At 37.1% G+C, this 12,793-nt stretch overlaps 1 protein-coding gene across 1 annotated transcript; it reads left to right on the forward strand.

Moving 5' to 3' along the window:
- The first annotated feature begins 3,138 nt into the window (after nt 1–3,138).
- cav3 (caveolin 3) lies at nt 3,139–7,742 on the forward strand. Its single transcript, XM_062996980.1, has 2 exons — nt 3,139–3,369; nt 6,875–7,742. Exons 1-2 carry the CDS (start codon nt 3,259–3,261, stop codon nt 7,214–7,216), a joined length of 453 nt encoding a protein of 150 aa, XP_062853050.1. The 5' UTR covers nt 3,139–3,258; the 3' UTR covers nt 7,217–7,742.
- Nucleotides 7,743–12,793: the final 5,051 nt, after the last annotated feature.

Raw genomic sequence — 12,793 nt, forward strand, 5'->3', positions numbered from 1 at the left:
TCTTCCACAGACATCCCAATAAATTATCAAAATAAATTATCAAAAGGCAGTCAAATAATTAAAAGGCAGTCAATGTTATGGGCCAGCAGCAATGGTCTATGGATAAATATGTAGGGACCCCCCCCCCCCATTCCAGAAAGATTGCAAAGATGTTTCAACACTTCTTCAAAGCATAACTTCAGAGCGTTATTCAGCATTTTACATAAAAAATTAACAGCTGATGTAATGTAATGTGTGGGATGTACACTGTTCCTTTAATTTTGGTCTGTTAGCAGGTAAATGTTGAGCGTATTAACTGACTATTTTCTTGAAATGCTGCTCTATTTCATTTCAAGACAAATTGCAGCAGGGCAGATAATTTATAGCCACTGGCCTACTGGCCATAGGCCAAACAGTGAACATGCTTGTTATTTGTCTTTTCACTATTCATCAATATCTAAATAAATGTCTGTGGCCAATAATTTAATTTTGACCACATTGTGCCTCAGTTACTTAAAATGTATGCACTATATAATGAACAAGGCCTTGTAGTCAATTTGCTAAGTAAAGCCAAAGTACTTATTTCCCTCTTTGGGTATAAACATTACCCTCATGCATGTCCAATCTGCCACTGTGTGGGTATTTTTGGACCACTTTCCAAGAGGACCTAAACCACACCCAACCTCACAGAACACTGTGAGCATTTCTTTCATTAGCAGATCGGCAGAACAAACGACTCAGCAATGCCTCACCTCGTCTCTTTATGTTTAATGCTACAAGACTGCATTAATATTAAGTGTGTACAATTTATATACTACATATAATTTATAACACGGCAAAATGATTAAATGTACAGTATAAACACTGTAAACATATTCATTTAAAATGTATAAATATTAATACAGTATATTAATGTTGCAATATTATTAATGATTTAATTTTCCTCAAACACATTACAAGGAGCCACAGAAAGACAAAACTGTTTATTTTTTATTATTGTACCATTGCCACGTGGGTTTTATCTCAAGTTTTCTGCCAGCATACAATAAATCACTACACTAATCTTATAGAGATGCTTAATGGTTTTATTTCGGGTATAAGTATTGAATTTTACAAGGTTTATTCAGGTCTTCCATTTAGTTTTGTGCTGTGAATGTCAACAAGCACTGCGCATTCAAATAGAGAATTTTAATATTCAAAAAGCACTCTGTTATCTGGTGTAAAGCTTGCAGGGCTTGTAGGGCTTACCCACCGACAGGTATTGTGTCTGCTGTTCTGTATTGCAGAAAATACATTTCTCAAATAAAATAGAAATGCAGTAGTGCATATTATTTCTACTGTTTTTTAAAAGTTAATGTAACAAATTTGGGTGGCACGATAGCTCGGTGGTTAGCACTGTTACCTCTCAGCAAGAATGTCTTGGGTTCGATCCCCAGGCAGGGCGGTCCGGGTCCTTTCTGTGCGGAGTTTGCATGTTCTCCCTGTGTCTGCGTGTGTTTCCTCCGGGAGCTCTGGTTTCCTCCCACAGTCCAAAAACATGCAGGTTAATTGGAGACACTGAATTGCCCTATAGGAGAATGGGTGTGTGTATGTGTGTCTGCCCTGCGATGGACTGGCACCCTGTCCAGGGTGTTACTGTGTGCCTTGCGCCCATTGAAAAGCTGGGAGGGACTCCAGCACCTCATCTGTTAAGCATACTTCAGGTTTAGTTTTAGTTAGTGTAATTCTTTAATTGTATTTGCCAGAGCAACTCTGTTCACACCTACAGTAAATATCCAACCATGATTCCCTCACCTGTTACCAGTTCACCTATGTATTATGGAATGTTTTAAAACTATATTACTATATACTGATTTATTCTTTTTTTATATTTACAAAATACAATCAATTCAGCCAAAATATTAAATGTCATTTCTCTGTATTTTTGTCAATCAAATAAAGATTCAAAAGAATTAACAATTCACAGTTTTTGCATCAGGGTAACATGGTGGCTCAGTAGGTTGTACTGTCACCTTACAGCAAGAATGTCCTTAGCTCAAATGTCTGTGTGGGTTTCCTCCGAAAGCCTCGGTTTCCTCCCACAGTCCAAAGACATGCAGTCAGGTTAACTGGAGAAACTAAATTGCCCTAAGTGTGTGCCCTAGGCGACCTGTCCCAGGTGTTTCCTTCCTCTCGCCCACTAAATTGGACCCACCGCTACCCTGAATTGGATGAAGCGGTGGTAAAACACACAATGAATGGATGAGTTTTGCATTGTACAAAATGTCCCAACAGTTTCTAAATCTAAGCAAGTACAAAAAATTACAAGGAAAAAGTTCTACTGGTACTTTTCTGCAAATCTATTTTTGGTAATTACATCTTCACAATAAAAAAGTCATATGAACATTAACTTTTAAATCATTAGTCTAAGATTATTATTTATTATCTTTTGTTGTACCTGTCAAAGCATGATTTGTGATTCCATAAACTTTTATGTGTGAAAGTGTGCTCATTTTTTAATTATGGTGTTTAAAACAGGATATAGACTAGACATGGGTACAAAAGAAAGGGATTTCAGTAATATAATCTTTTGAATTACAGTCATTATTAAAATACATTTTGTATTAATTAATTGTTTGTTGTACCATTGTTTTATTCTATACAGGGTTGCAGTCTGATTCACTGGGTGAAAGTTAGGAAACACCCTGGACAGGTTGCCAGTCCATCACACCTATACACACCCACACAAACCCACATACACTCACATAAACATACACATTCTCACATGCTATTTATTTTGCTCTAAAAATGTTCCTAATAAGCAAGTGACACTACTTTCCCTTCAGGTTCCCAGTTAATTAGTGGTGGCCACTCCACCACTTCACTTCATGTAGAGTATCACCTAAGAGTGTAAATTCATGCCAATGTGCAACTCCTGCCAGGCTGACCCCACAGCTAGGCATGGAATCTGACACGGGTCCTGGATTCCCGTTTAAGCACTGCCTTTACAAAAGATACACATGGTATGAAGTATTCAAGGTAAGGTAAAGGGGTTGAGAAAGAAAGACAGCTAGAATGGGAGAGGGGGAACCCAGTTTAGAGTAGTGGCTAGTTTAGTGCAGCTGTTCTCTAGCATTCCAGGCGTGTCGTTAGACTAGCGACGCGAGGTCCAGAAGCAACTGTTCACACAGACTGTAAGCTGCTCGCTTATAGAGGGCCTCTGATCCTCTTTATTTGGACGCCGACTTGCCTCTTGATTTCTGTCCCATTCCGGCCAGTGCCGGGCGTCAAGCTCTCACCATGGCGAACCAATACAACTTCAACGAGGAGAAGATTCTGATGGACAGTCACACCAAAGAGATTGACCTGATCAACCGGGACCCAAAGCAAATCAATGAGGATGTCGTGAAGGTATGTAGCTAATTGAAGGACAAATAATTTTTTGCATACTAATCATCTGAATATGACCCTAAATAACCTACAGAATTCAGCTTAAATCTCCTTTAGAGCAGAACAGGACAAATATCAAAGTACCCAAATGTTTTATGATTGTTTTTTACATGTAATAGTCTGCTGTAAAACTGTACCAGGTCAGGTATGTGGACCAGAATGATCTATTGTGGTGATCTGTCTGAATAATTGTGCAAAACAACATTATTATTTCAATAAATGTTATACATTTATTATAGTCAGTCCATGGAGATAGATTTGTTTGTGTGCACAGCTCTGTCCACTGTAGCTACAGGGAATGACCCAAAAATAGCCTCCAGGCATACTTCCTGACCAGATCATCTACCTATATTTATGGAAGGGCTATAAGGGTGTGTCAGAACGATTATGGTTCATCTTTCTGCTTATGTCTCAGTTTGTGACACACAGATATGTAAAGAAATTCATTCATAAGAAAAACTGTTTACTTGTCATGCAACGTTAAAGAATATTAATTAATATTGCTGCACTTTATCCTACATTCTAACTGCTGAATTATGCATGCTGGCGATTAACTGGTGATTATGCATGCTGTATAGTTATGTTCATAGCAACACCATGTGTTGCATCCATATATATCTATATACATATATGTACACACACACAGCAAAAGATATAGCACATTGCACCTAGCAATTCCATACTTAACTATTTACACATTATCTGAAATCATGTTTATTTTACTATTCATGATTTATTTTCTTATTAAAGTAGATTCTAATTTAATTCCACATTTCATTAACTTAACTAGATTAAATCTGCATATTAATCTTTGCTGAAATATCACTGAATGTTGGTTTGTCATTGTCTTGTCACATTGTTTCCTTTTAAAGTTTAATTAGTCAGTTTTGTGCTCCTACAGACATTTTTGTTCTATATATGATGTTATATATATATATATATATATATATATATATATATATATATATGTTATTAACTTAATACATTATTATTATTAATAATACATTATTAAACATACCATTTAACCATGAGGAATTACTTAGAGTTGTTGGTTCTTGATAATTCCCTGTCCTTAATAAGGGTGTCATCTGTGTTATTTTTATAAATTATATTTTTATAAATACAGTAAAGCACTCAGTGAAATACAGTAATAGTAAGTATGTGTTTGTTTTTGCAGCTGCAAACAGTATATTATTATAATGTAGTGGTAACCCTATTTAACTCTAGCATTTGATTACATTTAAACTGTTGGCAGGGTCTTGGGTATCAGATGTCAAGCCAAATTGTAAATCGTTTGGACATCCATGATCAGATTCAATGTTTTGAAGATTTACTTAGCAACAAGGTTCACGAATTCTTAACTTTTAATTAAAATATTTTATTGTACATACTGTTTAACTGTTACATTTAGCATATTATAAATTAATAAGTGATGGCACATGACGTAGAATTAGCAGAAAAAAAATTCTATGCGAGTATGTTTCCTGTAGATAATTAATAACTTATCATACTTTACAAATCCATGTAACGTGGTGTTTGACTTGAAGTTTCCAAACCTTTGCATAAGACTGTATAACAGATACTAACATTTAAAGCTTATTTTAAGGTACACAGCTTCACAGATAAATACATTGCTGTAAAAGTCATTGCCCCTCTCTGCTTTTATCTGTTTTTGCATGGTTATGGCCTATTAATTTTAGATCTTTAAAGAGAATGTAATAGAAGACAGAGAGTGAGTAAACACAAAATACAGAATGTTCAAATGATCATTTTATTTACTGAACAAAAACATTATTCAAAACCAATTGGCCCTGTGTAAGAAGGTAATTCCTTTTCTAACATACTAAACTGAGCGTTCAATAGAATAGAATAGAAGAACGCCTTTATTTGTCATATATATACTGTACATATATAAGTGTACAGTACAACAAAATTCTTTCTTCGCATATCCCAGATTGTTTGGAAGTCACAGTCTTTTTCTCCAAGCTGTTTTGTATTCACTAATGCCTTGTTCAGCTAACCCCATCAAGACGGTGCTTAACAATGAGACGAGACAAATTCAATGAGGCCTAAAGTGTCACAGTGTTAGCAGGACAGACGCTGAATGAATTAGTTGACAATTACAGCCTGACCTTTAGTACTAAAAGGTCACTTTCTGAACAATGTATCATCTGTATTAATCCGTAAGTGCTGTTTCTTCAGCTTGTTGCAAAACTGTTTCTGAAATAAAACTTTTTTAATTAAACTTAAATATACATTTTAAGTTTTATCTAATAAAATAATGTTTTGTAAAAGAAAAATGCCCAGAATATACAGTGGTACCTTGTAACTCAGTTTCAAGGTATTTTTTCCCATAAGGATGTATGTGAAACCTGTCAATGCGTTCTATGGTCCCGTGGAACTGCATCTAATGTTTTTGACACTTAAACACTGAAAATAACACAAATATAATATAAACAATAAAGTAAAAGGCTGATTTTTACAATTTCTCAGAATCCCGAGCTGTAACAAGTTTAAAAGTGAAACAGTGAGGAAAATCCAGCTAAACACAGAGACGCTTTCAGAGTGAATCTGACGGTTATTCCACACAAATGCAGTTTTATCTCATATGCACACTTTGATGATGTATTACTGCACTGCTCAAGCTGAGCGCTGAACAAAGCGACCATTCATTGTTAATTTGAAATTAAATAAATACATTTTTAAAAAACAAACTGAACCAGTTGAGTTTAAGGGTACAAATTTCTCGATGAAGGGCGTTGCGTTTCAAAGATTTTGAGTTTAGGGGACGTTGAGTTACAAGGTATCACTGTACTATAAATGGCATAGGAACACATAAATGCATGAGTTACAGTACATGGATTAGCATTTTTTGAATGGAATTTAGCTTCGCATTTATGTTAATTATTTACATTTACAGTGTTTGGAAGACTTCATGATAATGGCTGCATTTTGGTCCACATACAACTGTACTACATGGTTAAATGTCAAATATAAACAGTATTTCTTACAGTTTGTAGCTTGAGATTAGCAGCAAATTAGCATGCATTGGTCAAATGCAGAAACAAATGGGATATTGGAGGACTTTTTTTTTTATTGGGGACAGTGATAGCCTAGTGGGTAAAGCTTTGGGCTATCAATCAAAAGGTTGAGGGTTGGAATCTTAGCTATGCCACTGTTGGGCCCTTGAGCAAGGCCCTTAACCCTCTTGGCTCCAGGGGTCCTGCGGTCTGACCCCAACTTCCAAAGAACTGGGGTATATGAAAAAATAATTTCATTGCACTGTACTCGTGTATATGTACTGTATATAGGATAAATAAAGGCATTCTTTTTTTATTATTATTACTATTGTTTCATCCTAAAAAACTCAATTTAAATATAAAATCATGAATATAAAATCAAAAGCAGCCACAAGGACATTGTTAAATTATAAAGATAACTGTTAACATTAACCACTGCGTTTCAGGTCGAGTTTGAGGATGTGATCGCTGAGCCCGATGGCACACACAGCATGGATGGAGTGTGGAAAGCCAGCTACACCACATTCACCATCTCCAAGTACTGGTGTTACCGTATTCTTTCTGCCGTCTTTGGCGTCCCCGTTGCACTGCTGTGGGGATTCTGCTTCGCCTGCATCTCGTTTTGCCACATCTGGGCCGTCATGCCCTGCATCAAGAGCTACCTGATCGAGACCCAGTGCCTAAGTCGGATCTACTCTCTCTGCATTCACACGTTCTGCGACCCCTTCTTCGAGGCTCTCGGAAAAATATTCAGCAGCATACGGGTGGCGCTTCGCAAAGAGGTGTAGAGATTGAAAGTAAATGTGTTGTGTTCATGATGGCTGCCAAAATAAAAATTTGTTTTATCTTTTGTCCATGTAACACAGGTCAGACCTTGATGGGATTAAACCTTCTTTATATAATCTTTTATAAAAGTGGAGACTAGGTGGATGTAAATAATAATGACTAAATGCTGAGCTGCACTGCTCACACCTATGCAGTGATTTTCTAGCTTTGTAGAAAGAAAGTTTGAGAAGTTCAGTTACTAATGATATCTGACAACAGAGAGCAAATCTTGTGTTTATGTGAACAGACCTTTTTTTCTCTATGTAACAGATATTATTATTGGGTAAAGTGGATAATCTAACATTGTCTACAAAATAAATGAAAGAATATGAAATTGTTCATGGAATGTCTGATCTCATGTACTTGTATTAAACATACTATATATTAGTTGAAGCAGGATTTGTTCTGATTCAAGGATTTGTCTTGATGTATCCCCATGACCATGCCAGCTATGTACTGATATGTACTACACATAAAATAAATGTTTTAAGAAGTCAAACCATTTCTAACTATACACATTATTTTACTCTATTTGATTGGTTGCCAATAGCTAGACAAGATGCCTCACAATAAGTATGGAATAAAAAGTGAATGAAGCTCAAATTTCAAGAGATAAGTCACAGAAAAATTTACAATAGGGTGAAGAGTCAATGCAGTCTGTCAAACATGGGCAAACAACACAAGCAAAAGGAAACAGTGACTACAAAGTACAACTCACTGCCAGGGATACAGTTACAAAATGTTAAATGCAGCCGAAAACAGCCACAAAAAATAACCACAGAATTAAATAAGCACCTGTATCATTCAGATTTAACAAAAATTGTTAAATACATCGTATCAAATCTCAGCTCTACCGGCTGGGCTGGGAGGCCACATGGACAACGATTGGTTGCTGTTCAGGGTGGGATGAGCCGGACCAGGGTTCCTCATAACTGGTGCAATTACGACTGATTGATGCCGTCTTCGCAGGGTTGAGGAATAATGCTGATCAGGGTGTGGCTCTCCGTGCACAAGGCTGATCCACATGTGTACTCACCTCGTGCAGGTGAAAAGAGGCAGTCTGTACTATGCACGTGTCGGTGGGGTGTGTGTGTGTCAGAAGCGCCTCAGTTAGCAGTGGAGGGTTGTATCGGTAGAGGTGAAGCATAACACAATCAGGGTAATTGAATACGACTGGATTAGGGGAGAAAAAGAGAAAAAAAATGTTAGTCAAATCTGGACTTCATGTAAGGAAAGCTATTTAGAATCATTTTGTATTAAAAGCCAATGCATACTTAGGGGAACCATCAGGCCATCTAGATCAGATCTAATTTTATCTACTTATAATTAAAAAATCAACATTAAAACAAATACAAATCTAAATAAATTGGTGGGTAGCAGTGTCGCATCACAGCAAGAAGGTCCTCAATTAGAAAGAAGGCAAGAAGGTCCTTGGTTCTCCCTCAAAGAACCTGAGACTGTTCCATTGGATAACGCTGGCCTCCGTCCTGGGGCTACTCTCCTCCTCTCCTGGCCTCCTCCAGAGTCTACCCCTTGTCTGTCAGGGTAACCACTGCCATGGGCGACTACAAGCAAGATCACAGGCAGGGGCTCATTTGATTATTCAAATCCCCCACATATGCTGGATTCTTCTTTATAGACGAAAAGTACAGAGGTCTCGGTCCCTGGACTACCAAGCCCTAAATTAGATCATTAAGAGATTCCACAACTCCCTGCCCTTGGTGCCAGCTGCACTAAAACAAACCTGTTCACAAAACTCAACCTAAGGGGTGCATACAAATTCATACACATCTGAGAAGGAGACAGGTAAAAAAAAACTGCCACAACCACTGGACATTATAAAGATTTGGTCCTGCCCTATGGCCAGTGCTCCTGCAATTTTCCAGTCCTTTATTAATGAAGTCCTCCATAATCTGCTCCACAGGTTTGTTGTGGTTCACACTGATATATTGGTGCCATACTGCAGCCTGGAGGAGCACATAGGTCACAAATCTACAGTACTGAAACTTCTATCCCACCACTTATATGTCAAAGCAGAAGACTGAAAATCAATGTATACACTTTCTCTTGTGCATGAAAAAAGAGAGGGAGGTTAATGCATGTGTGCAGCCTGAAAGACTCCTGGAGCCTGGTTTTCAGTCACTGTTGCTGTCTGTAGTGGCCCAGCTGATTAAAACCATTATAGTGAGTGGTGTTGCTTTAAAAAGACAAGTGAGCAGGCACATCTTATTTAGCAAATGTGTTTTCACCGTGCTTCCTTTCTAACGTATTTAAAGGAACCAGCTAGGAATCAATGAAAGAAAGCAAGAAATTAAATCAAGGCAGAATCTAAGAAGTAGAATGAACCAACTACCTATTCTTTATTATTAAACACTGTAGACAGATGGAGTCAGTCTATAAAGGCAATCCTTCTATACTTTCTGTTTTTAATTCAACTAACACTAAAATATCAAACACTAAATACAACTGAAGCATCATTAGCAAGTTAAGACCGCCTAAACAACGCTCGGTTTGAAGTGATAACTGCAACCTTTTAAAAAAAATTTTTAACATTTATTTATTTTAATGCATTTTCTCCCTATTTTCCTCCCGATTTAGCACACTCAACTTTTTTGTCTTCCGCTGCTACCAGAGATACCAGATTGCAACCAAGGAGAGCATGTCGCTGTACACGCCTCTTCCAACACGTGTACAGCCCTCCTCTTCTCGCCCCTGCTTTCTGCACAGGCGTCTCTTCCGCCAATCAGGGTCCTCACACAGCGTATGAAGACCCACCCACCCACACATAGTCCGGCCCCCACCCTGCAGATACGGTGGCCAATTAGTATCTGCTGCAGGCACTGCCAATTATACCCACTAGATGACACCCAACCAACCGGAGGGGACTAAGGAGTTCAGAAACTTGGTGCTGGTGTGCAGGCAAAATATCCCGCTGTGCCATGGGCGCCTGCAACCTGTTTTCTAACAAGCAGTTTTTCTATTTTAAACTACCAAATTAGAGGAGAGAGGAACTGTCTTATATGTTTGTGTGTGTGTGTGTGTGTGCTGACAGTTCCTTCATGTTAGAAATTTTGTGCTGTTAGCTCCTTGCATTTATCAGGCTTAACTAAAAGCAGCAGCTAGATCAGTAATATAAAAAGGAAATGGCAGGGTAGGGTCCACCTTCATTTTAAGCCTGACTTGTTTGATTTTTAAAGGTCAAAAGCTGCTAAGTATTGAACTGATAAAACAGTGGTTTTGTAAACAGAAAACCATACATCGCAGGTTGAAATTTCCTTTACAGGACAATTCTCCTTGTTTGTGATGAAAACACAGCAATGATCAGTGACCAGCACAATCCAGCATAAACAAAACACAGTAAAAGCTGAAGATTTCAGCTCTAAATGTAAATATTTTATTGCTGTGGTTAAGTGAGCCATTAAAGGACATTTGGAACTTAATTACCCTTCATTAACCAGTGCTCACTTACCAACCAAACACTGTGATACCAGCTATACAATCCTCAGTATAAAGTCCTCAATAAAGAGATGCCCATACATAAACCATAAAGAAATACACTTACCTTATCAGTAACCTGTGTAAGACGTTCTAGAGCAGAAGGTAAGGAGAAGAAACGTATGAGTTAAAATTGCAAATGCTTACAGGCTACTTCAGGACTGTAACACTTAAGGAGTATCATAGCCCTTCCCCATGGTAATTTATTGATTGTTTGTTTTGGTGCCACTGTGGCTGCCTGACTGGGTCAATGTTAACATGGCAATTTGTTGTTGACCATCCCCCTTGAACCCTTGATACATTTGAACCGGATCACATTACTGAGTGACTCAGATTAACCCGAGTCCATAAAATAAACTAAATTTACCACCACTAATGTTGACTGGAAATGTGTTAAATGATAGGGAAATATTGCTATTATATAAACAAAATATTATAAATAACAACACAAAGCAAAAAGTATGCAAAAAATCATTGAATCATTGTAAATGTAACTTTATCTTGAAACATCCAGTCACAGACATATAAAAGCACATAGACTTTATTTTCAATAAATAACTTCATAACTGGATAAACTGTAAATATGACTGCATGTTATAAAAAAATCAGTAGCCTTTTTCAAATGTCATGATGTGTACATTATCCACACAGTTACAACTTGTCACAGCTCTCCAAAAGGAGCTGAGGTTGTGAGCACATAAGAAGCTTCTATGGCAACCTACTGGTTTTTTTTTACTAATGGATTACTTATTTTTTTCTTGCAGCACACAAGAAGGCAGATGCTATGTTGTTGGATAGGTGTTCGGCTTTAACCAGTAAGACTTACCAACACAAAAAAGCTGACACCAGCTTTTAGACTTAAAACCGTCCTGCAATGAAGTGGTGTCGTTTATTTCTGCCTAACACCTAATGCATTCACTCTGGAATACAAACCAAGGTGAAGCAAAGTAATGAAAACATAAAAACAATGAATTGTAATCTTATTTTCTGTACTTCCAAAATCTTGATCAAGATTAGGCAGATGAAAGCAAATAGCATCTATATAACATTTATATTAATAATATAGATAATAGAGAAGACAGTAATGGATAATAAACAGTTTAAAATAATTGTTAAAAGAACTGAATCTTCTAACAAACCTTATACAACCCCAAATCAGAAAAAGTTGGGACAGTATGAAAAATGCAAATAAAACAAAAATGCGGTGTTCCTTACATGCATGACGTCCATGCATTTCAAAACCACAATTCAAAACCACATGCTGCACACATTACAAAGGCATGGCTACAGAAGAATAGGGTACGGGTACTGGACTGACCTGCCTGCAGTCCTGATCTGTCCTCAATAGAGAATGTGTGGAGAATTTTGAAACAAAAAATGCGACAATGACGACCCCGTACTGTTGCACATCTAACCACGTGTTTGCAGGAAGAATCGGACAAAATAAAATCTGAAACGTTAAATCACTTGGTCTCCTTGGTGCCAAAACGTCTTTTAAGTGTGGTGAAAAGGAATGGTAACATTACAACGTGGTAAATGCTTTACTGTCCCAACTTTTTTTGGAATGTGTTGCATTGAAATTCAGGAATGGATGTTTATTAATAAATGAAATGAAGTTGACCAGACAAAACATGAAATATCTCAGGTTCATCCTGTCTGCAATCAAATAAAAGTCAAAGTAAATGTAAGAAACTCTTTTTTATTATTTGCATTTTCCATGCTGTCCTAACTTTTCTGGGGTTGTATTATTTATAAATATTTTTGAGTACATATACCCTCGAGTTCAAATGTTTGGGTGAAAACCACCACACATGCAATTTTGTCAGGAAATAGAAATGAAGATGTAATACAATACTCACCTCTTATTAAACACAGCTGGTAGTGCTCTAAATTATGTAACACTGACATTAAAAATAGATTCAGACATAATCATAAAAAAACACAGATTATTCGGATTTGGTTAAAATTTGGTTTTGGTTGGCTAGTAAAAGTAGTTAAACAGTATCTTAATACATTCTTTGACTAAAGCATCCTTATCTGCGTCA

Source organism: Trichomycterus rosablanca, chromosome 6, assembly GCF_030014385.1.
Source record: "Trichomycterus rosablanca isolate fTriRos1 chromosome 6, fTriRos1.hap1, whole genome shotgun sequence".
NCBI lineage: Eukaryota > Metazoa > Chordata > Actinopteri > Siluriformes > Trichomycteridae > Trichomycterus > Trichomycterus rosablanca.

What these genes read in the sequence shown, in the direction of transcription:
- cav3 (XM_062996980.1), top strand. Translation starts at nt 3,259, where the DNA reads ATGGCGAACCAATACAACTTCAACGAGGAGAAGATTCTGATGGACAGT. An exon ending in TCAATGAGGATGTCGTGAAG is followed by an intron (nt 3,370 to 6,874) that starts GTATGTAGCTAA and finishes ACTGCGTTTCAG; the next exon opens with GTCGAGTTTGAGGATGTGAT.